The sequence below is a fragment of the Triturus cristatus genome, chromosome 6, assembly GCF_964204655.1.
Source record: "Triturus cristatus chromosome 6, aTriCri1.1, whole genome shotgun sequence".
Lineage (NCBI taxonomy): Eukaryota > Metazoa > Chordata > Amphibia > Caudata > Salamandridae > Triturus > Triturus cristatus.
The window spans coordinates 1,091,598,202-1,091,623,721 of NC_140589.1; the positions used below are offsets into that span (position 1 = coordinate 1,091,598,202).

A 25,520-nucleotide genomic window follows, 5' to 3' on the forward strand; every position below is an offset into this window, starting at 1 on the left:
GGCCTATATACAACGTTGGAGACCGTGGGGGGAGCCCCAATGCCCCCACGGTCCCAGCCGGCTCCCCACGTCCTTCGGGAGCCGGCATTGCTTTTCCACACGGGGAGCTGCTAACATGCAGCTCCCCGTGTAGAAAAGCAATATGGTTTGCATTTTGAAAGAGAGAGCAGGTTTCCTACTCTCTTTCAAAATCCAAACCAAGTTTGCTATGACAGAGCGGGAGCCTCGGCTCACGCTCTGCCATAGCAAACAGCAGTGTACCGGGGGTGGGCACCCCGAGACACTGCAGGAGCCGGCCCTGGGGGGTGGCGGTCCCCAGGGCCATCAACTGCTCCATGAGGGGGGCCACGTGGCCCCCTTCCCACAATATAAAAAGCTCCGGGGGATTGTGGTCCCTGGGGCTTGGGGGGGCCTTTGAGCCACCCCCACCCAATTGTTTTTAAAGCCCTGGACAGTAGCGGTCCCCGGGGCTGGGGGGGGCCTTTGAGCCCACCCACCCACCCATTTATTTTGTAGCCCCGGGGGTTGGCGGTCCTTGGAGCTGGGGGCTCCTCTGGGCCCCCCATCAAATTTAATATTTTTGGCCCCGGGATTTGGCCCCCCCGGGGGCTAATTATTAAAGAAGCGCGGAAGCCCATGCTTTGTTTTTTTTTTTTTGTTTTTTTACGGCAGTATCCGCGCACCCAGCGTGCAATTTGCCGTTTTTTCGAAAAAAGAAAAAATTGGGGGGGCGTCCTTGTGGGACCCCCTAATCAGGTCTAGAGGGTCAGGGTATTTCTACCCTGCCCCCTTTATATGTTTTGCACACTTGATCCACTGATCTCTTGAGCCTCTCTTCTACCGACGCACAAAATGGCTGCCAACACTTTCTGGTTTGGAGTGTTTACAGCCAGTTGACAGCCAATTAGCATGCAGCTCGTGATCAGGAGGATGCGCGCTGGGTGCGCATAGGGTGCGCTGATCCTCCGAGGCCATAGCTATATCTATAATTTTACTTCTGATTTTCTCAGCAACTACTGAACGGATTTACACCATTTAACCAAAAGGCACGAGCGTGAACCAAGGGCTACCTCTTGGCCAAATTTTGTGTATTTCCGTTCATCAGTTCGGGCTGCAGCTGCGATTTAAGGTTCCTATGGAAAATTGCAGGGGGAAAACACGTTTTGGGACCCCCCTTTTTTCTCGGCCCTGCTTGACGAATCACCCCGAAACTTTCAGGATAGGAACGGACTGGAGCGCCCCACCAGTTTTACTATGGATAATAGGTCCTAACTATAACTACCTACTGGCGACTGCTTGTAGGTAATATATATATATATATATATATATAAGTTTTTTTTGCTAGTGGGCAAGAGTAATAGTCTAGTTCAATGTGCTAAAAATGGACAAAGGAGGGAGGAGGATTACCAGACGTAAACCTTTACTTTATTTCTGCATAGTTCCAACATTCAGCTACATGGTGGCAAGAACTGGGGTGGAGGGGGGGGGGGGGAGTTCATTGGGGGGACAGTTGCGTAGTAGACTGCTAGCTTGCTTAATGAGGAGCATCAGTTTTTGGCCCCTCATGGGTGGTCCGACAGGTGACAGCGGTGTGGGATTCTGCAGTTAAATGAGACCACTACCCTTCAGGAGGAGAAGGCACTCAGAAAAACGGGGAAAGTAGTAAAAAGCCGAGGCGAAAGCAGAGCGCACTCAGAAAAACCGAGGCAGAGGAAGGAGAAAGCAGTGAAAAACAAGTCAAAAGCAGGAGAAAGCGCACAATAAAATGGGGGGTGTGGGAGGCTGGCTTAGTGTATGGTGCACACTTATTTTAGTGAAGCACCCTGCTCTAATCCAGACAGCCCTTACGGTGATTTTAGACAAAAATAGAAAGCTCTCTTAGTGGTAGCTGTGGAGCGTAGCCTTCAGGCTTAGTCAAGAAGGGGTCTTAAGCAGATTATTTTACCAGAACTAATCATGTAGTGTAGGTTAGACGAAGAAGAGCCACACAATGTATTCATACAAATAGTTAGATTTATTATACATACTCACTAACAGATTTGTATATATCCTACATGGATATATCAACAAAGTACACACAATATTTCAAATGGAGAACAGGTAAGTAGCACAAATACACAGTGGTCTCCAGGGGGAGTCCAAACCATATACTAAGAAAGTGGAATGCGAACTGTGACTGAAGGCAAGACTTGACCCAGAAGACTTAGAATAGCTGGGGACCCAAGGAAACACCCAAGGTAAGTACCCAGGAACCCCAATGATGCTGTGTGCAGAGTGGAAACACAGTTGCATACATTTCAAGTCAATTGGGAAGTCACAGTTGCAGTTTTGAAGAAAGACACTTCCCAGTGGACCTGAAAGAAACCCTGTAGAAGACAGAAAGTTGGAGAATCACCCCACCCGTGGATACCCCAGGAACCAGGTTACCTACACCAGGAAGCTGGGTGCATATGTGCTCAGTGACGTCAGAAACCGCTGTAGACCACAACGGAGGACTTCAGTGAAGATGTCGCTGGCGAAGAAAGTGAAAGAGTACAGTGGAACCCAAAGGTGGATTAGCTGCAAGCAGAGGGGACAGAGTCTATGCCAGGAGTGACCAGGAGGCACAAAAGACGAATGCCCACTGATGTCGGGGATGCAGGTGAGTCGACGGTGCCCTTCAAGGTGCAGACGTGCAGAGAAGGTGATGCAGAGGAAGTTCAAGAGCAGTGCATGAGCTGTCCCACTTCGAATGTCGAGAGCCAAGTGGTCAGTGTCCGGCAAGGGCACCAACAAGCCTTGGCAGCGGCAAACAATGTAGTTGAAAAAAAGGTGTAGTGTCGAGACCTGCAAGGTCTAAGTAACTCGCCATGAGCACATAAGTCAGAGCAGACCCGAGCAAGCAGGTGAGCCCAATGGAGTTGAAGGAGGCCCTCGAAGACCCACAGGCTGGTGGCACAGGAGTCGCAAAGAGGACCTCTAGCTGATCACCAGAGGATGAAGGCCCACAGTGCACAGGATCCAGTGCAGGCAAGGGTCTTGGTTGCAGGAAATGATTGAGGCGGGAGCTTCTTGGAGCCCGAAGATTTCAGATGAAGAGAGTGAACAAGTCTTGGCAACAGCAAGGTGACGCTGTGCACAGTGGTGCTGCTCAAACATTTCAAACGAGGGATACTGGCCTCCAACTTGCTAGGAAGACAGTGCAGGCCTCGAGGGAGTTGTAGAGCCACCACCTGTGTTGCTGAACCCCTCGGAGTCTGTAGGAGCTTTTGAAAAGCAGACCGGTCAGCTGGGTTGTGGTGCCTGCAGATGCAGAGACGTGACTCCTTCACTTCAAGGGAGGTTCCTTCAGGTGTCTTGGATGTCCACAGGCCTTGTGAGGAACCTGTATGGAGCACAGGCACAGACGTTGCAGAAAGCCTGGCTGGACGACGAGACCAGGAGCAGCAGGAGTCTTCCCAGTCGCCGTCTCCGTGTCCAGAGCAAAGTCCAGCGTGCCCAGACAGTCAAAGTTTAAGTGGTATTGGATCTGAATCTTGTTCCACAATGAATCTAGGGACCCAACCACAGGTAAGCCCTTAAGTACCCTAAGGAAAGGATTGGGATGATTAAGGGGTCTCTCCCAGAGGAGGGGTTGGACAGTGGGGAGGATACTCCCATGTCTTTTGTTCAGTTTCGCACCAGAGCAGGAGCCAACGGTTTCCTGAACTAGTTTGAACTGTAGTATGCAAGGAGAGCACCAGATGTGTCCTTCAAGTCGGCTTAGTGGGGCTAGTGAGCGCCCCCACCCTGACCCAATACTCTAAGTCCTGTCTCCCTGTGACAGGAAACCTGTTATCCTGCCTTCCCCTGCTCGAGCTTGACTCAGCAGCAGGGGGGCAAAATTATGTCTCTGATTGGCAGAAGACATAGTTTGCTGTCCGGGTCTGGAAGACTGGTACCCGAAGCACTGATGGTCTCCCAGAGGAGCCTTTCAGTGCATGGAATCATACCTCCAACACCATTTACGGATAGTCCGAAGTGGCTACTCCCTCCCCTTCGAGACTACCCCTCCAGCCATGCCACCTCAATTCCCTTGCATGTCGGAGAATCACCTGACCCTTCTCCAACAGGAAGTTACGGCTCTCTTGGCCAAGGGAGCCATGAAGCTCCCAGAAGTAAGTCGTGGTTGTTATTCCCACTACTTTCTGGTGTCCAAGAAGGACAAAGCCCTGCGTCCTATCTTGGATCTCAGTATCGTCAACCGCTTCCTCCAGAAGGAGAAGTTGAAAATGTTGACACTGGCACAGGTTCTGTCTGCCCTTGGGGCTGGAGACTGGATGGTAGCGTTGGACTTGCAGGATGCTTATTTTCACATCCCTGTCCTGGCGGCCCATTTGCGTTACCTACGGTTCCTGGTAGGCCACGAGCACTTTCAGTGTACCGTGCTCCCCTTTGGCCTTACCATCGCCCCTCGGTGTTCACGAAGGTGATGGCGGTGGTCTCAGCTCATCTGCGCGGATCAGGGGTTCCAGTCTTCCCCGATCTCGACGACTGGCTCATGAAGGCGTGCTTGCTGCATGCTGTCGTCTCCCACCTCCAGACTACGGCCGACCTCCTGCATTCGCTGGGGTTCACCATCAATGTGCCGAAGTCACACCTGATTCCCTCTCAGAAGCTCCTTTTTATCAGAGCGGTTCTGGACACAGTGCAGTTTCGGGCTTTTCCTCCTGAGCAGCAAGTCAGGGATATTCGGGCTATGAGTCTCATCTTTCAGCCTGTATCCTGGGTTTCGGTCAGAATGACCCTGAGACTACTGGGCCTCATGTCCTCCTCTATTCTGCTGGTGGACTATGCCAGGTGGCATATGCAGGCTCTGCAGTGGGACCTGAAGTTCCAGTAGGCACAGCATCAGGGAAATCTTTCCCATTGCGTCCAGATCTTGTTGGGCACTGCACATCAATTGCAGTGGTGGCTAACGAACCAGGATTGGTTCAACGGCAGATCCCTCTCCATTCCCTAACCAGAGTTCACAGTGCTGACGGATGCATCACTTCTGGGGTGGGGCGGCCATATGGGGGAGGCGGAGATCAGAGGCCTCTGGCAGAGTCCGGACTCCACATCAACCTTTTGGGGCTTCGGGCGATTCGTCTTGCACTAAAGGCATTCCTTCCCTTTGCCCGGGGAGGAGTAGTTCAGGTGTTCACGGACAACACCACCGCCATGTGGTAGTGCAACAAACAGGGCGGGGTGGGGTCATGGACCCTATGTCAATAGGCTCTCTGTCTCTGAACGCCAGGGTGGACGAACTCAGCCGCAGGTGCATGATGGAATCACGAATGGCATCTTCACTCGGAGGTGGTGCAAGGTCTCTTTCAGCATTGAGGAGAGCCTTAGTTAGATCTATTCACCACAGAAGAGAACGCATGATGTCAGCAATTCCAAGGTGGCACTCGCTAGGCGACGCTTTTCATCGTGAGTGAAGTTGCGGTCTTCTATACGCCTTTCCGCCTATACCATTTCTGCCCAGAGTGCTAAAGAAGATCAAGTGCGACCGGGCCCCAAATTATTCTTGTCGCTCAGGACTGGGCATGAAGAGTCTGGTACCCTGAACTCTTGAGCTTGGCCATCGATCCTCTGATCAGACTGCCCCTTCCGGAGGATCTTCTGTTGCAGCAGCAGGGGACGGTCCTCCACCAGAACCTGTCCAGTCTCCACCTGCTTGTGTAGAGATTGAGCGGTGTCAGTTGACAGCTTTCGACCTTCCTCCCTAAGTCTGTGATGTTACCTTGGCATCCAGGTTCCCTCCACTAAAACGGTATACGCCTCTAGAAGGAACAAATTTGTGGCATGGTGCGCAGCAAACGCTGTGGATCCCCTTTCTGCCTCCCCTTTCAGAGGTTCTCCTCTTCATTCTTTCTTTAGCCCAGCAGGGCTCTGCTCTGGGCACTCTCAAAGGCTATCTTTTGGCCATTTCAACCTTCCTTCGGCTGCCTGACCAGCCTTCTCTTTTCAAGTCCCCTATGGTAAATCGCTTCCTTAAGGGCATTACTCGCTTGTTTCCCCTATCCCCTTTCGTAATTCCCCAGTGGTACTTGAACCTGGCTCTCACCTATCTTTTGTGCGCTCCCTTCAAGCCGCTACATAACTGTCTGCTCAGGCTTCTGACCCTTAAAACTGCCTTTCTGGTTGCCATCACCTCTGCTCGCAGGGTGAGTGAGCTTCAAGCCCTTTCTTTCAAACCTCCTTTCCTTGCTGGTTATTCGGACAGAGTTGTCCTTCACATTAGGCTTCTTTCCTTCCCAAAGTGGTTACCCCTTTCCACATAGGACAGACCATCACTTTGCCCACCTTCTTTAGGCCCCCGCATCCTTCTAAAGAGGAGGAGGAGAGGCTCCACTGTCTGGATCCAAAACATGCTCTTTTATTGTATCTGGATCGCACAAAACAAATTCTTTATTGGCTATGGGGGAGCCAAGAAAGGTCAGGCTGTACACAAGCGGACCATTTCTAGATGGGTCGTTTTGTGTATTAAAGCCTGCTATTCTCTAGCTAAAAAGGAGCCTCCAGTGGGGCTGCGTGCCCATTCCACCAGGGCGACGGCAGCCACACCTGCTTTGGGACGAGGAGTCCCTCTGAATGAAATTTGCCAGGCAGCTATGTGGGCCTTGTTGCACATGTTCACTAAACACTACTGCCTGTACTGCGAAGTCTGGAGATACGGCTTATTTGGCCGTTCTGTTCTCCAGGACTTTCTGGTGTGAACTTGTTTCGCAGACCCACCTCCGGGGTTGGTATTGCTGGGGAATCTCTTCTAAGGTGAAGAATCCATACCTAATAGTCTCTTTCAGATGAACAAGTTACTTACCTTCGGTAACTGTATATCTGTAAGAGACATAGATTAGTTATGGATTCCTCACCGACCCACCCATGCTCCCCCATTTCTACGAACTGACTTCTAGGGTAAGGGACTCGCTTTCAGGGCCCTAGTTTTGTGCACCAGTGGTCAGTATCTTGCATGGCTCTGTGCTTCTGATGTGGAATGTCGTGTAAAGAACTGACGTCGACGTGCAAGGGCAGCGTCTAAAGTAGATACTGCAACGTCATTCCGGCGACCACGACACCAACGACAAACACAGAGTCGACCAACGCCACCTATCCACATGCAGGGGTACTGCTGAAGAAAAAATTCTCTGGATCTAGTCTGACGCCTGGGAGTAATTCTAAGGTGAGGAAACCATAACTAATCTATGTCTCTTACAGATATATCGTTACTAAAGGTAAGTAACTTGTTCATCTGTCGTAAGTCGTGCAAGCACCAGCTTACACAGGCTGCAATGGCAGGCCTTTAGTCATAATTTGAGTGGCCTCTCTTGGTGGAACAATACATTCTTCAGCTGATGGGAGAACCCTGGTGTGCCTATGCCCTTGGTACCTTAGTACCATATACTAGGGACTTACAAGGGTACCCCAGTAGCCAATCTGGAGTGTTCCTAAATACTCACCATATCCAATTTATGGAAGAAGCACAGAGACAGGGGTCTGGGTTAGCGGGATCCCTCTCAGACCAGTCAAAAACACACTGACATTAGGCAAAAAGTGGGTGTAGCAATGCTAGAAGGATCCTATGCTAGAAGGATCTCACCTTCCTACACCACCCCCTGGTTTTCGCTTTCGATGTGGGAGAGCTTTTGCACGGCTCCTGGTCTTCCTCCGCTTCACCTGGTCCTCTGAGCTGTAGCGACATGGTCACCGTCAACACTTCTGAACCGTCCGACATCCATCTGCATTTGTCTTCGTGGCTCCTGGCCACCTCCGATTGGCATAGACTCTGTCCCCTCTGCTTACAGGTTCTTCACTTCAGCTACCTCTCACCTTGAATCTACCTTTGGGTTCCACCGGACTCTTTCACCTTCTTCTCCAGCTGCATCTTTTCTGAAGTCCGCCATTGTGGTCTACGCCGGTTTCTGATGTCACTTTGCACCTATGCACCTGGCTTCACTGGTATCCTGGTTCCTTGGGTATCCACGTGTGAGGTGACTCTCCAACCTTCTGTCTTACGCAGGGTTTCTTCAGGGTCCACTGGGAAGGGTCTTTCTTAAAAACTGCAACCATGACTTCCCCGTTGACGTCTATTGGACACAAGGCTGTGTTTCCACTCTGCACACAGCCTCCGTGGGGTTCCTGGGGACTTGCATTAAGTGGTGCCCTATGTCTCCAGCTCCTCTGAGTCCCCTGGTCCAAGTTCTGACTTTTGTTACAGTTTGCATTCCATTTATTTAGTATATGGTTTGGTCACCCCCTGGAAACCACTATACTTTGTGCTACTTGCTTTATTTGCAATTTAAGGCTTGTGTATTTGTGTTAATATCTCCGGGTAGGAGATATGCCAAGGTGTTAGTGACTTTTGTGTAATAAATCGACATCTTTTTGTATATACACTTTGTGGTTCTATTTCAATTAATCTACATGATTGGAACTGGTAAAACAATATGCCTAACACTCCTTCAATATAAGCCTGAAGGCTGCTTTCCACAGCTTCCACTTTGAGAGCGTTCTATAGTTACCAAAGACCACTAAAATCACCATTGGGGTTGCCAGGATTAGTGTAAGGTGCATCCCTTAAATAAGTGTGCACCATATACTAAACATACTCCTACAAGCACTATATTTCTGGCCTGTTCTCTGTGGTTCATAGAGATTAGGTGCAACTACCTTAATCAGTGCAGTAATGGTATAAAAGAAGATGGTCCATTAGCGGACATACCTGAAAGTGATGTGGAGCAGGCAGCAGAACAGCCTACACACAATTAGGTCCTAAAGAAACCTTGGCATTGAAAGACATATGAGTTTACACTTATAGTATATGAGCAAAGTTGGGCGGCTGGGACAATTCGAAAACATATAGCAACATTAAACAGTGTACTTGAAGAGATGTACAAGTATATCACAGATGATCTAAAGAGGTGGGGCAAATGTTAAGTTATATAACATCATTCTTATGTTGATTATAGTTAAGTTCTGAATGCCAAGACATTCCGCCAGCTGAATGCACACTAGACTTGAAATTTAATGTAATTGGCTGCGATGTAACATGTTGCAACTGTATTCATTTGTATAGCCTTACTATGTCAGTTATGCTGTATTGCGGATATATCAGATGTTAGGAAAAATCTTATAAACTATGATAAAAACAAATTAAATAAGAAGATGGTCCATTACTTTTGGGGCCTCAGATCTTGAGTATGCACAGCTGGCCCCACAGTTGTGTCACCTAACAGCTGGAAGAAATGCTGAAAGCATTCTGCTCGGATGTTAATCAAATAGACAAGTAGTCTGTGGGAAGATAGGCTGTCTTTTAGAAACGTGATTACGGAAAGTGAGTACCCCTGTCAAAATAATATAGCCATATAGAGGTTATATACTTTTATACCGTGCTTGATTGTTTTAACACAGTATTCTATAAAATGTATCATATGGGGAAATTAGTTGAAATTCACAATCAGTGAGCATACTAATACGTTTTTTAAACTACATGGACAATATTTATAATAATTGGAATTTATTGTATGTTTTAGTCTCACTATGATGACACAGATCCAGTGTCTTTTTCCTGGACTTATGAAGAGATCAAGGAAGTCCATACACGTTGGTGGCAATTAAGAGATAATGCTGTTGAGATATTTTTAACAAATGGATGTACTTTCTTATTGGCGTTTGACAACACAAAGGTAAAAAAAAAAGTAATAATATTTTTGTTTGTTTTCTGAACAATGCAATACACAAACTTGTAGTCGTAGTAAGTATATGGCTGTTGTTTCTGTTGTTACTTTGTTACAGATCATCATCACAATTTCCAAATTGTTTTGTGCCCTTCCTGCCTGTCTCCTCTCTGAAACAATTCCACTTTGTTAATTCCAGTTGTCAAAGCTGCATCTAAGATTAAAATATTTTTTATAGATGTTCTTAGGCATCTTCTGCTTTTATAATTTTATTTTTTATTGCGGACTAAGCTGTGCCTGACTGTTAGAAATTAGGTTCTTGGTTGAAGTGATAGTAAGCCCGGTTAAAGCAAGCATCACAATCCTAGTCAAAGTGAACCACAATTTTAGTAAACTAAATCTTGTGCTTAACCCTCTGCTAACGTGGTCGCAAACAGCTTAGACAAATAGAGTATATTTGAATAAATAAAATGACACAAAAACGACCAAAATCCAATCAGTAGATCTTGACATATGCAATTTTTAAGCATTAAAGTAAATTAGTGCTTAGAAGTGAAAAGCGCCGAAGTGCTCGAAGTCGGGTCAAAGCTGGTATTTTCAGGTTGGGCTCAGGTAGGCCTGGTGAAAAAATTACCTTTTTGCTGGGTGCCGAAAATGCAAGAGTTCATGGAGTTGGGAGCACCGGCAGGCAATGCCCACTTGTCTTTGGAGAGGAGCCTCAGCTTTGGAGCTGAAGTGGGTGTCGGACTGGTGTCGCTGTCGTCAGTGTTGGACAGAAGCCGCTGGAGCTGTGGATCAGGATCCGCTTTGGAACTGGAGTTGGAGAGCCGTTGGTGGCTGCTGCTGTTGTCTGAGTCGGACAAGGGGCCGCTGGGCTTGGTAACTGCTGGTAGACATCATTTGGAGTTGGCGACAGAACCTTCAAAAGTCGGCTATCAGAACCGCCTCGGAACTGGAGTCAGTGATCTCAGTTCCGCTCGGAGCCGATGAATAGAAACTTGTAGGAATTGTGGGGAGGAGCACCCTCTGACACCACCAACAGGTCCTGGACCTTTAAGACCGGCAAGGGGGTCAGGACTCACTCCTTCAGAGAAAGAAAAGCAATGCAAGGACCAGGCCAGGTTCTGGTCAGGTAAAAAAGCAAGCAAGGCCTCTTGAACTTGTTGTCCTGAAAGTTCAAGTAGAGAACCAGCCAACTGGTTCTTTGAATCACCCAGGAGTCTTGAAAGAGAGAACAGATCCAGTCTCTAATACAGCAAGGCAAACAGCTGTACAGTCTTGTCTTCTGATTTTCAGTCCAAAGATTATCTGAGGTAGTCTCTGAGATGGGTCTTTTTATCCAGGCGCAAACCTTTGAAGTGGGGGGCAGAGTATTGACACCAGGTCCTGCCCTGAGCTTTTCCTCTCCATTCCCTCAGATATACCAAGATGTCTGGTCCTTGGTGTGTTGCTCATTGTGAGAGTATGAAGACAGGCCGTTGAAATGTAAGTGGTGTTAGTGTCAGTTCCTCCCCCTCATCCTGCCCCAAGTGTTCACCACTCAACACACCCAGGCCCTATTGTGTAGTGTCTCGTTCCATTTCACAACCCATGGAGACAGTCATCAGCATGCCTTGCAGGGAGACTGCACCTAAAAAAGGCCCCAGAAACTGGAGGAAGAAAAATACAAAATCTCCAAAAGTGATATTGTTAACATTTGGAGCTGAAATCCAACTTTACCAATAAAGAGATTTCTTAATTCTAATGCAAGTAAGTGTAAGAATTATTTCTCTAGCTGCTTCCATTCTGATTCTAGGTGAACCAATGTTAGTCTATGGGAGAGCCAGGCCTTGCAACATTGGAATGCGAATTTGGGAGATTTTCATTGATGGGACATGTAAAACTTAAATTACATATGTCCTACTTTTTAAATGCAGAGCACCTTACCCTCTGAGCTGAAATGGTCTACTCTAGGTGTGACTTACATGTAATAAAAAGGAAGGATCTGAAAGAAACACGTTAGTTAGATTCCTCACCTTAGAATATCCCCAGGCGTCAGGCTGGATCCGGAAAGATTTTTATAGCAATACCCCTTGCGTGTCGCTAGGCGTCGTCTGCGGCTCCGCGTCCGTCGTTGGCGTTGTGCGCCGGAATGACTTCGTCGGAGTACTTAGACGCCGCACTCGCGCGCTGACGTCAGTTCTTCTTATTTCCGCGCCAGACAGCGCCGATCCGGGAAGAGCTTACCCTTTAGTAAATTTTTTATTAAATTCTTTGACTCTTTTTGGTCTTTCGTTGACTTGACTCTGGTGCCGGTAGGATGCCTGGTTTTAAAGCCTGTGACTCCTGTCATCGACTGATGTCGGTGACGGACCACCATCGCCGGTGCTTTTAGTGCCTGGGGGCCGACCACGACGCGGAGTCGTGCCCCAATTGTCAGGCCTTGACGTCGAAGGCTAGGCGGGAGCGGTCCCGTAAGCTTCTAGAGCTTCAGCACTCGGCTCCGCGCCGCTCATGGTCCCGGTCCAGGAGGAGGTCTAAGGACCGGTCGGGGAGCCGCAGTCACCATCATCGCTCGTTGGGCTCGTAGTCTTCGGGTAAGTCGAAACGATTAAAGAAGTCCAAGAGGCGACACCGCTCTTCGGACTCCCCTCGCTGGTCGCGCGACTCGGCCGAGGGTCAGGGTGGTCCCACGTGTCCGTCTCCATACCCGCCGGTCCCTGGGACTGACGCGACTCCGGCGGAGGTCAGTGCCTTCCTCTCGGCCATGAGGGGCCTGGCTCCGCCGTCGACACCTGCCGGCGCGCCTTCGGGCCCCGCAGACTCGACTGGGCGACCTCGCGTGCCGGCGGCCCCGGCGCCGTCGACGACTTCGGTCCCGACGCCATAGGTCCCCGAGGGATCCAGGCCTGGATCTCTGTCGGCGCCGGTCGACCTCACGACGCCTCCTCCGCCGGCACCGACACCGGTTCCACCTCCGGCGCCGTCTCCGGACGACGCCGTTCCCCGGTTTAGCCCCTGTCCGGACCAGACGCCGGCACGGCGCCGCACCCGATGGCCCTCCAGGGCCAACTTTCACAGGACTGGGCAGACGAACTGGGGGATGCCAGTGGTCTGGACACCTCACTGGACGCTGGTTTCTGCTCTCCTCCGACTGTGGCTTCGGAGGAAGGTACAGCTTTTTCAGTGGTGCTGCGCAAGGCGGCCGAAGCCCTGGGGCTCGAGTTGCCTGCTGTGGCCGTGAGGACTTATATCCTCACAGAGGTGCTTCAACCGTCAGCAAGCTCCACAGAGCCTCTGCTGCAGTTCAATGAGGCCCTCATCGACGTTCTGCAGGGCACTTGGTCCAAGCCCTCCACAGTTCCTCCTGTGGATCGGAACGTGGCCCGGCGCCACCGCCCTGCTCCGGGCGACCCCAGTTTCCTGTCCCAACACCCCACCCCGAGAGCTTGGTTATCCAGGCCTCCACTTCCCAATCCTCCTTCCCGTCCGCTCCTCCGGATCGGAAATCCAAGAGGCTGGAACAGTTGGGAAAGAAACTGTTCTCTTCCCTGAGTTTGGGCCTGCGGTCTTTGAACACCGCTTGCCTCTTGGACCGTTTCTCCCACTCTCTGTGGGTTGCAGTGGAGGACGTGCTGCCCCTGTGTCCGGAGGAGGCCCGGACACGTCTCTCCCAGGCACTTGCTGACGGGCGAGATGCAGCGCGACATGCCATACGGTGTGGACTTGACACCATGGACTCGCTGGGTAGGGCGATTTCCACCACGGTGGCACTCCGGCGCCACGCCTGGCTGAGGTCCACGTCTTTTTCGGGGGATGTCCAGAGTACCCTCATGGATATGCCCTTTGATGGCGCTCGCCTTTTTGGTGAGAAGGTGGATAGTGCGCTGGCTCGTGTTAAGGACTCCCGGGCTACAGCCACGTCCTTGGGTCTCTCGGCCTCACGGCCGCACACTTCCGCCTTTCGCCCCTTTCGTGGCCAAGGAAGGGGCGCCTCCTCACGTCCGCCTAGCCACCGGCCGCAGAACCAACCTACACGCGGTCGCGGACTTGGGTTCCGCCGTGGCGGTACTAGAGGACAACGTGGTCAGTCCACATCCACCCCGGCAGCATCCGCCTCAAAGCCCTCCTAGTCAGAGCTTTCAGGCCCATTCCACGCCAGTGGGCGGCAGAATTCGCCATCACCTACTCCACTGGTGGTCCATCACTTCGGACCGGTGGGTGCTGCAAATCGTCCGAAGGGGCTACACCCTCCCCTTCGAGACGACCCCTCCAGCCATGCCACCGCAGTGCCACCGTATATCGGAGGATCACTTGAATCTTCTGCGGGAGGAAGTTACGGCCCTCTTGGCCAAAGAGGCCGTCGAGCGCGTTCCTGGTCCAGAAGTAGGCCGTGGTTGCTATTCCCACTACTTTCTGGTTCCCAAGAAGAAAAAAGGGGGCCTACGCCCTATCTTGGACCTCAGGAGCGTCAACACCTTCCTCCGGAAGGAACGGTTCAAGATGCTATCTTTTGCTCAGGTTCTGGCTGCCCTCGATCCTGAATGGTAGCGTTGGACTTGCAGGACGCCTATTTTCACATCCCCGTCCTGCCGGCCCACCGGCGTTACCTGCGGTTCACAGTGGGTCAGGAGCACTTTCAGTTAACCGTGCTCCCCTTCGGCCTCACCAGTGCCCCTCGGGTGTTCACGAAAGTGATGGCGGTGGTCGCAGCTCATCTGCGCAGATCGGGGGTTCCAGTCTTCTTTTATCTCGACGGCTGGCTGTTGAAGGCGGGCTCGCCCCAGCAAGTCGTCTCCCACCTCCAGACTACGGCCGACCTCCTGCATTTGGTGGGGTTCTCCATCAACGTGCCGAAGTCACACCTGAGACCCTCCCAGAAGCTCCTCTTCCATCGGAGCGGTTCTCGATTTGGCGCAGTTCCGGGCTTATCCTCCGGAACAGCGGGTCCGGGATATTCAGGCTCTGATTCACATCTTTCGGCCTCTATGCTGGGTTTCGGTCAGGTTGGTGCTGCGGCTTCTGGGGCTGATGGCCTCCTGCATCCTGTTAGTGCATTACGCCAGGTGGCGAATGCGGGCTCTGCAGTGGGACCTGAAGTTTCAGTGGGCCCAGCATCGAGGCAACCTGTCCGACCATGTCTTGATCTCGGAGGGCACTGCGAAACAGTTGCAGTGGTGGCTCACGGACCGTGATTGGGTCAGCGGCAGATGCCTCTCCCTACCCCAACCGGAGCACGTAGTAGTGACGGACGCATCCCTCCTGGGATGTGAGGGCCATATGGGAGAGGCGGAGATCAGAGGACTCTGGTCTCCGGCGGAAGCTCAACTCCATATCAACCTTTTGGAGCTGAGAGCGATCCGGCTTGCACTGAAAGCCTTCCTTCCCTCTGTCCGGGGAAGTGTCGTGCAGGTGTTCACGGACAACACCACCGCCATGTGGTATTGCAACAAACAGGGCGGGGTGGGGTCGTGGACCCTTTGTCAGGAGGCTCTGCGCCTCTGGACATGGCTGGAACATCAGGTCATCACCCTGGTGGTTCAAAATCTGGCGGGCTCTCTGAACACCAGAGCAGACTAACTCAGACGCCAGTGCACGATGGATCACGAATGGCGTCTGAACTCGGACGTGGCGCAAAGTCTCTTTCGGCAGTGGGGAGAGCCTAGGTTAGATCTATTCGCCACCGAAGAGAACGCGCAATGTCAGCAGTTCTGCGCGTTGGAATTTCCAAGGCAGCACTCGCTCGGAGACGCTTTTCGTCGTGAGTGGAGTTGCGGTCTGTTGTACGCCTTTCCGCCTATACCACTTCTGCCCAGAGTGCTGAAGAAGATCAGGCGCGACCGGGCCCTAGTTATCTTAGTGGCTCCGGATTGTGCACGAAGGTTCTGGTATCCCGAGCTACTCAGTCTGTCAATCGATCCCCAGATAAGACTGCCTCTTCAGGAGGACCTTCTGTCGCAGCAGCAGGGGACGGTCCTCCACCCGAACCTGTCCAGTCTCCACCTCCATGCGTGGAGATTGAGCGGCGACAGTTGATGCCATTTGACTTGCCTCCTGAAGTCTGTGATATCATTCTGGCAGCCAGGCGTCCCTCCACAGAGACGGTATACGCCTGCCGGTGGAACAAATTTGTGGCATGGTGCACAGCAAAGGCTGTGGATCCCCTTTCCGCCCCTCTTTCTGAGGTTCTCCTCTTTCTTCTTTCTTTGGCCCAGCAGGGCTCTGCTTTGGGCACCTTGAAAGGTTATCTTGCTGCAATCTCTGCCTTCTTACGTCTTCCTGATCAGCCTTCTCTTTTCAAGTCCCCTGTTGTTTCCCGTTTTCTCAAAGGCATTACTCACATGTTCCCTCCTGACCCCTTCGTAATGCCTCAGTGGGACTTGAATCTTGTTCTGACCTTTATGATGTGCGCTCCTTTTGAGCCTCTTCACAATTGTCCCATTTCTCTTCTGACCCTGAAAACTGCTTTCCTGGTAGCTATCACCTCGGCTAGACTGGTGAGTGAGCTTCAGGCTCTGTCATCTAAGCCTCCCTTTCTTTCTGTTCATCCGGACAAGGTTGTCCTCCGGACTCGTCCTTCTTTTCTACCAAAAGTGGTGACCCCATTTCACATCGGGCAATCTGTCACGTTGCCCACCTTCTTTCCTCCTCCGCATCCTTCAAAAGAGGAAGAGAGGCTCCACTGTCTGGACCCAAAATGGGCACTGTCCTTTTATTTGGACCGCACCAAACAGTTCCGGGTGGACGACCAACTTTTTGTTGGATACGTAGGAGCTAAGAAGGGGAAAGCGGTACACAAACGAACATCTCTCGGTGGGTCGTGTTGTGTATTAAACTTTGTTACTCCTTGGCGAAAAAGGACCCTCCTGTTGGGTTGAGGGCCAATTCCACCGGGGCCACAGCGGCGACAACTGCCCTGGGCCGGGGAGTTTCCTTGCAGGACATCTGTCAGGCGGCGATGTGGGCTTCACTGCACACGTTTGCCAAGCACTATTGCCTGGACAGCCAAGTCTGGAGAGACGGCTTCTTTGGCCGTTCTGTTCTCCAGGACTTTCTGGTGTGATCTTGGTTCGCAGACCCACCACCGGGGTTGGTATTGCTGGGGTATCTATTCTAACGTGTTTCTTTCAGATGAACAAGTTACTTACCTTCGGTAACGATGTATCTGTAAGAAACATTAGTTAGTTAGATTCCTCACCGACCCACCCATCCTCCCCGTTCTGCGAACTGACATCTAGGGTTAAGGCTATCCTTTTCAGGGCCCTAGATTTGTTGGCACCAGTGTCGGTCTCTTGCATGGTTCTGCGTTCCTGGCGTGGAAAGCTATGTACAAGAACTGACGTCAGCGCGCGAGGGCGGCGTCTAAGTACTTCGACAACGTCATTCCGGCACACGACCCCAACGACGGACGCGGAGCCGCAGACGACGCCTAGCGACGCTCAAGGGGTATTGCTACAAAAATCTTTCCGGATCCAGCCTGACGCCTGGGGATATTCTAAGGTGAGGAATCTAACTAACTAACTAATGTTTCTTACAGATACATCGTTACCGAAGGTAAGTAACTTGATCTTTAACTCCAGTGTGTGCAACAGTAGGGAAGGTGTTGGAATAGTAAGTTACACTATTCCTTAGTTTAAAGCGCCATCTAGAGCAAGGCTTTGTAATGGCTTGCAGTGTAATGTACTGCGCTGTAACAACGCGGTCGTTGAAACAACCGCGTTATAAAGGGAACACGATGTGATGACCGCGCTGTTAAGTTTGTTTCCCCAGTGGGTGGACGCTGCAACAGGGCACTGTGTGCGTTCACGTCAGCATTTTAATCCTTCCTCCTAGAGGTTCCATGTATATATTCAGGTCTCGTATTCGGTTGTGATGTCGCCCCCCCCCCCCCCAGCCAGACACACACATATGTATCCTGCACTGCATTTACAACAAAAGCAGACCCAAAACATACCCCTGCCCCCCACCCATTTCAGCCAAGCCAACTCGCCAAAGACATTCCCTTTCCACAGAAAGTGTGCACGCAACAATCGTACACCAACAAATACATTTGGGGTGCTTCCATCAGGGGGCTACTGGTGCCTGTAAGTCCCCTCCCAATTACAAGGGAGGTGGCAGAGTGTTCCTATTAACTCAGCGACCAGTGTACTTGTTTACAGTTTAACATCAAGCCGCCCCAATGTCTTTGGTTATGCTTGACAAGCCGGTTAATGGGATATATGGAGAAGCTGCCAGGTCTCTCTCCAGCGCGGCACCTTCATCTTGTCAGCAACCCCAGCGTCATGCACAAAAAAGGAAGCCAACAATCCCTGCCACCTCACTCGTCATCAGATTGTGAGTTCACTGGACTTTTCCTGTTGCGCTGCAACGTTTTTACATACTTCATTGCACTCTTGGGAGTCACAAAAATCTTCTGTTTACCCCACTTTCGATACGCAGCCGAGCAGGATACAGCATTGCATAGGTAATGTTCTCGGCCTGCAGCTTCTTTTTCACTTGGAGATATTTGTGCCTTGCCACCTGTAATGCAACGGTGACATCTGGATAAAGGTTGATCGCATTCCCTTTGTATGTTATCTTTTGTTTCTCCCTTGCAAGGCGCACCACAGTGTCCCTATCTCGGTAATTCAGGAGCCGCACAATCACTAGGCGTGGCAGGGCCCCCTTGACACGCCGCGCCACCAGCGACCGATGAGCCTGCTCCACCAGCATGACCGTGGAGAGATTTTGTGGCCCAAACACCTCTTAAGCATTGTCTCAATATAGATCTCCATCTGGCCCGCGTTGGTAGACTCCGGCAGACCCAAAATGCAGAGATTGATCCGCCTCAATATCTCCTCGAAGTCTGTTTTTTTGGCCCGGATGACGGCTAGCACCTTTTCCATATTCAGGCTTTTGTCTATCACTGCTTGGACACCATCTTCTATCCTCGAGATGCGCTGTTCTGCCTCCCCTAGTTGGTCACTTTGGTTATCCAACCGCATTGCAAAATGGTCCATGCAAATATTTAATGCATCGATTTTCCCATCGATTGATTGGAGGCTGTTTTGCATCGCCAGTAGCATTATCTCAAGTACAGACAACCCAGCCTGCGGGGGATCCTGCTCCGAGTCGGATTGGTCTCTCTGCTGTGATCAAGAGGGTTTACGGGCCTCATACGTAAGTTGTGTTTGCTGCTTGTCTTTCTTCCCCATAGTAGGCCAATTATCGACTGTTCGCCACTATTCACTTTTCAGCCTGTGAGATGATGTGCGGTCTAGCAGGTCAGCAGTGCAGGCCCGGGTTAGCCCCCACTCACGTGCCCTGGTTACCAGTTTTCCTCAGTTTGAGTCCCAATATATCCGCAGCTCACTCTCTCCACCTGAGACAAAGCGGGCCCACACCATGCTTCGCCCTCCGGCAGCTTCCAGATTCTGTAGATTCGACTCAATGCAGCTCAGGCCAGCTCCACACACACCCTGCATCCAATTGTACGTTGTTTGGGCCCAGCCCAGGTAAGCACTACTCCTTCACTGCGGAACTCACGTGGCCTCCAGAAACAGACTCCCAGCCCGCTCAGCACCAGACCAAGCTCTGTGCTGTCGCACCCAGGGGTTTTAGTCCATTGTGGGCTACCTGCACAGCACGCAGGCCACACTAGCCAATAGATCCTCCATGCCCAGCGCCAATGTATGCAGCAGTTCAGCGCCGGCAGCACCGTCCAGGTCTCCCGGCACAGCCACGCATCCCATGCCTCGCCAGGCCCTTCCGCGCCAGCCTGGTGGCCCCAATGCAGTCCCAGCTACCCGCACCATTCAGCAGGTCTCTCGGGCAGGTGGGGCTCCTCACATGCTCTGCCCACCCCAGCAGGAGTTCTTGTGGTGCTCACATCAGTCTCCTCATCTTACAGGCAAACACTTACTCCCAGCACCGGGGGGGGCCCGCACGTCACCTCCGCTTGCGGTGTGATGTATGTACAGGCCCTCACCCGCAGCCCAGTGGCCCCAACACAGCTGTGGCACTCTTCACCATGCGGTGATCAGGCCTCTCGGGCTGACGGGGCTCCCCACACTCTTCACTTGCACCTGCCGCAGTTTTTGTGGTGCTTCCACCAGGCGCCTCCGCTACTCAGGCAAATGCTCACTCCTGGCGCCTGGGGGCCCGCAGCTCACCTCCACTCATGTCCGGCACCACCAGCACCCTCACAGGCCTCCAGCAGCTCCGGCCTCACATTGCGATCATGTCGGCCATCATTTTGCAGCTAAGATGCACGCTCATGCCTCTGACTACAGTTTGGGTTTCCTCGCACCACAGGGCCGTTTACACTCCGCTCCAGGACCCAAAATGTGCACACCAGTAGCCCCGGTCTGTGTCAGCGGCAGATAGCTTTTGATGCGCCGTTTTAGGCAGGATTATAGGCGGATAGAGATCGCCATCTTGCCGCCGGCTTTCTAGCGCCCCCATTGTGTGGGCTTTTTTAATCCTGCCAAACACGCACCAGACAGACAAGTGTTATCGCATGCACCCTGCGATGCTGTGGCAGCTAGTAGTCAGGGCCGCCCAGTCAGCTAGAGTCGTCCTGCAGCACCCCTCATTCCTCCAGAGTCGCTGTAGTGAGGTGTAGGGGTGACTTCTGAGAGGGCAGAGCAAAGGTTTATTACTGGCAGGGCAAGGATCGTTTAGGGTGATTCTTTACAGCACTGGCCCAGGCATAAGGCAGTGCAGATGAAGTGAGAAGGCAGATACCATGGAAAAACTCCTTCAGTATGGCCATGGTGAACACACCCCTGCTGACAGGTCTGGGCGAATGGCAATCTTCAAGAGAGGTCGCACGCTGGCAGCAGTTGCAGACTGATGAGGTCTCTGAGACCCACAGTGGCAAAGCCAGTATGGAGCACAACAGGTGCAGGGCTGCGAGAAGCCAGGGTGCTCCCACCCAGTGATAAATCAGGCACAAATCAGCTTCGGGCAAGGTAGAAGTTCAGCAGGGAGATAAGTGACTTGCAAGGGGCCTCAGGCAGTGTGTATCCACACCCTTACTGGCAGCGCTGGATTGGGACACACACACCCACTGCAGCAGCAAAGCGGGCCCTCTCCCTACCTCCACCGATCAGGGGTTCTCAGTGCAATTAATGCGTGGCTCCAGTCACGGCCCAAGTGCCCTTGTAGTGGGCCCCTCTGTCACCAACTCAGCAAGCCCTGCATACAGGTGAGACCTGGTGTAGCACGACCATCTGTCACCAAATTTGCAGTCCCCGATGGCAAGGCCAAGTCCGGTGAGCAAAAGGACACAAGTAGGTCTAGATGGGTAGGATTAATCAGGATAATATATTGGGCCGCACACAGAGCTCTTTAGTAAGCGTCTAATGCGGACGCCTTCTTGACCACACCTCCCCCAGTACAGTCCTCTGATCCTTGAGGTTTTTTTTCTTGTTGCCATTACATCTGTTAGATACGTCAGTGAGCTGCAAGGACTGAGCCATCAGGCCTCCCTTTACTTCTTTCTTCCCTGAGAAGCTTGTGCTTTACTAAGATCTGGGTCAGTTGGATACATTTTCATTCTCCCTCTGCTTCCCCCCCCCCCCCCCCCAATCCCACCTGAACAGCCTAATTGAGAGACAGCATAGGCTTGATCATCAGAGGGTGATCAGTTGTCACATTGACCAATTCCAGTCGCACAGCCAGATGTGTGGGGAGTATGTTGGAAACAAAAGGGGAGAACAGTGCAGAAAGGGAAATTATCCAGATAGATTAATCTTTGTATTACAATGAGCTACACAATAGCTCTGAAGGAGCCCCAGAGGACATTAGAGCTCAGTCCATGAGACCGAAGTCCTCTGCATCCGCCTTGACTTGGGGTGTCCCTAGGTGACTTCTCTAGAGCAGCAGAACTTTGTAGTGCAACTATCCATCAGGCCCTCCATTCCCTGTGTGGTACTGATCTGAAAGAAACAGTTAGTTATCGATTCCTTACCTTAGAATTACCTCCAGGCGTCAGACTAGATCCGGAGAATTTTTTCGTCAGCAGTACCCATGCGTGTTGAAAAGGTTGGCGTTGGTCGGCTCTGCGTTCATCATTGGCGTTGTGGTCGCCGGGATGACATCGCGGTAGCTACTGTTGCAGGGATTCTGCACATACACTGAACTATGCGCAAGAAACCAGGACCTCAGTGTATAGGGGTGTACCAGCCTACCACATTAGTGCCCAAAATACCAATACCGACTAGCTATAGTGTCTCATTCGTTCTCCTCCAAATATCATGGAGCTACAAATGATTAGACAACCCGGAACACAACACTCCCGCCTCTCTCAGGAATCACGGCAGCAAGATGTACTCTTTCGCTTACTCACTCATACTTGTCCACAATAAGAATTAGCAGAGTCACTGAAAATAGTTCAAAATGTTTATTTTAACTATTGTAGCATTGTTACAATTCCATAGAATACAAAGGGGGAAGTCACTATATAAAGACTGTGGAAAAGAAGGCAATCAGGCCAAACCACCTTCCCCTTGGCTAGAAGAAGTTTATTTTATACAAAGGAATATCTCTGGGCTTTGACAGCAGACCTCGTACCTTAAAGCCTGAATGTGAGGTTTACATCATAGGAACGGCAGAGCTCTTCTCCATGGAACAGCTTTCTCCAAGTGTGTTAAAACAACATGCAACACCGTAATATCAAAGCACAAGTCTTCAGTACTGCAGCTGTGTGTAGCATGTTATGTCTAGGTGCTAGGGACTGACCAGAACAGAATAACAAGGGCCATTGTTTATCGACCTCGCAAATCGTGTTCAGACTAAACTCCAGGAAAAGCAGAGAACGCGAAAAGCAGCCTGTTCTCATGTGAACGGCACAAACGGAGTCTTGCAAAAACAAAGTCATGTAGTAACGTGCATGTGAGAAGTTGGCCTGATATATGATGTCACTAATTCTAGTGTACACCTTGTATCAGTCCAAACAACCCTTATGGTGATTGGTTGTAAAGTCAACCTTATAGACCAGCTATCCTAGTGGTAGCATGGACAAGAGCAGTCTTAGGCTAAACTCTGAATGGCATGTGAAGCCAGCTGTTATACCATATGTAATCCCTTGAATACCAAATGAAAGGACACCACAACAGATATATATAAAAATAGAATGTATTTATTCTAGTCAAACCCTCAGCACTCTTTATGAGATTCGAGGTAAGTACAACACAGTCTTATTCAAGCATACATTAAGTCACCCAGGTAAGTAATACAGTTAGGCCCTAGGGGCTACGCAAACCATATACTAAGTAAGTGGTATAAGAACCGCTGTCACGAACACAGGATAGGCCTAGGGAATCGCTGGGGCTACACTATACTACCAAAGGTTAGGAAGTGGGAGGCCCACGGGATTCAGGTGCAGAGTGGAAACACTCACGCGTAATGCGTAAAAGTCGATAGAAATAGAAGTTATTAGAATTTAACAGTTTTAGGACACTTCTGGAATAGCTAGGAAGTCGAGACTTGGAAACTAGACCCTAGGATAGGCAATACCCTTGTGAGCACCAGAGTACTCAAGTTACCTAGCCCACGGGCTGCGGGTGCATAGGTGTGAACTTGCGTCGGGTTTCGTCGTGGACCCTTATGGATGCCTGAAGGAAAGTTGCTGACAGGCAGTCAGTGAAGAGTGTCCGGTGCATCCCAAGGATGGAATCAAGAAGGAAGGATACCTGCAAGCAGAAGGGACAGAGTCTAGGTCACCAGCCAGGAGCCGGAAAGGAACCAGGAAGGAACCAGGCGATGTCGTGCAGATGCAGGTGAAGAGGTGAAGCTTGTCACAGCAGCCACGGGTACCAGGAGGCGTCGAGGATGACCAGGACCAGGAGGTGAGCTGTCCCACGAAGGCTCTTGCTGTCGGCGGCGTCGAAGTCGAGTCAGGACCCAACACGCCTTGGCAAGCGGAACCCACGCAGGATGGAGGACTTGCTTCTGGTGCAGACCAGGAAGGTATGGGGTGCTTCTCTTTCACAGAGGAGCGGGTGCCAGTCTGGAGGAGCCGGACCAGCAAGATGAAAACAAAGGTTCGTCGTCGCAGAGGTCACTAGCCAACGGGCCAGCAACCGGACAACACGTCGCGCAACTCAGGTGCAGAAGGGCCCCATGCAGAACACGTGAAGTGTGGGGAGCTGGTCTTCTTTGCAGATGGTGCTCGGGATGGGGGCTTCTCAATTCCCCAAGCACAGCCTCGAGGGAGCCTCGGAAGTCGCGCTAGTCAGGTACTAGCCACTTTTCCCAAGTCGCCGGTCCCACGTCCCTCGTCGCCTCCACGGGTATCCGCTTCGCTGTAGATGTGGATCTGGGTCAGAGGTGTCTGGAAGTCTCGGCGCTGGTCAGTCTCTGCAGTCGTCCCTCGTAGGGTCAGTCGCAAAGCAAGCAGCGGTCGCTGGATGGTGCCTGGTTGCCCAGGGTGGTCACTCCTTGGCCACAAGGGAGATTTCTTCAGTCTTCTTCCTGAGGTCGAATGTCGAAGGTCCAGAGTTTCTGTACAAGTTGCAGATTCAGGTTAATCGAATTTAGCAGGGCTCAGCTACCTACTGATATACTGGGCTAGTGGGCCGGGCTACCTGCAAGGTCCCTCCTATGGGTGGGACCAGGAAGGGGAGTGGTTACACCCCCTTTCCTTTTTCCAGTTTCGCGCCAGAGCTGAGTGCCCCAGCACCGGTTTGAACTGGACTATGCATGGGACACCTTGTGTGCCCCAGGCAGTGTCTAGTTTCTTTCATCCTTCCCTGCCCCAATACACTAACTCCTGTCTGGGGTGGTGCTCGCACCTCCCAAGACAGGAAACCTATTGTCCAAGCTTCCCTCGCTGGAAGGACTCCCAGCAGCAGGAGGTCAGACTTGTGTCTGTGGCAGCAGCATCCATTTTGTGATGCTGGGGCTCTGGTTAACTTTAACCGGCTAAGTAGGTTTCAACATGTCTTCTCCCTCTAGAAGGGGGGAATAATATCCTCATTGCCAGAAATGGTGTGGGGGTAGTATTCCAAAGTGTTAAACACCTTACACAACATATTTTGATAAAGCCAAATCATAGTTACCATAACCGTTTAAGATTATAAGGCACTTTAAGAGTATATGGTAGGCTATATCATAGAACAGCTCTAAGGACATGGTTCCGAAAGCTGCAGACAGGCTCTGCTCATGCTAGAGCACCATCTCACATGTTACCAAGCACTCTGCCTCCAGGATTGTTAAGGCCTGCCATAGGAGTGGCTGATAGGTACACATGTGTCTATATGTAAGTTAGGTATAGGAATACTACACCTAAGCAAGGAGTGATTACACGACCTTGCCCCAGCTGAGTGATCAGCCAGTTGTGTCATAATGGAAGGCCAGGCCAGGGGTGGCACAATACATGCTGCAGTCCCTGGTAGGCCTAGGGTACACCTATGCCCTGGGTACCTAAGGTACACTGTACAGGGGCCAATAAGGTGATCCTAACCAATTGGGTTATGCACCTAAAGTACATAGTATAAATTTAGAGAGAGAACAGCAGGGCTGTGGGTCTGATTGGCAGGCCCACAGCCACATCTAAGTCGAAAACCAGTGAAGCAAAAGCAAAAAGTGTGGGTGAACATAGAAAGCAGACCCTACTCTCCTACAGTGCGCAAAAGCAGCAGCATGAGAGCCAAGCTCATGCTAACTTAGCAATGTCGAAAATGTCCATAAGAGCCATATAACACCCTCCCCCTGGTAAGGTCATAGGACATAGACTAAGGACCAAGCAGAGTTCAAAAGTCAAGCAGGATTCAAAGCTCCCGAAAAAAACAAATTGGAAAAGATCAAAATTGTTCCAAGACAAAAACAAATTGCTATATAGTTATAGGGCCTATCGAAAGAATGTGTCCTCCGGGA

General features: G+C 51.2%; 1 protein-coding gene across 3 annotated transcripts in view; it reads left to right on the forward strand.

Moving 5' to 3' along the window:
* Nucleotides 1-25,520, forward strand: part of LYST (lysosomal trafficking regulator) — a 3,752,809-nt gene that overhangs the window by 2,840,450 nt on the left and 886,839 nt on the right. For all 3 annotated transcript variants that reach the window (XM_085611970.1, XM_085611971.1, XM_085611972.1), the window contains one exon: nt 9,537-9,689. In XM_085611970.1, coding sequence (XP_085468096.1) covers nt 9,537-9,689 — 153 coding nt within the window. The remainder of the gene's footprint in view (nt 1-9,536; nt 9,690-25,520) is intronic.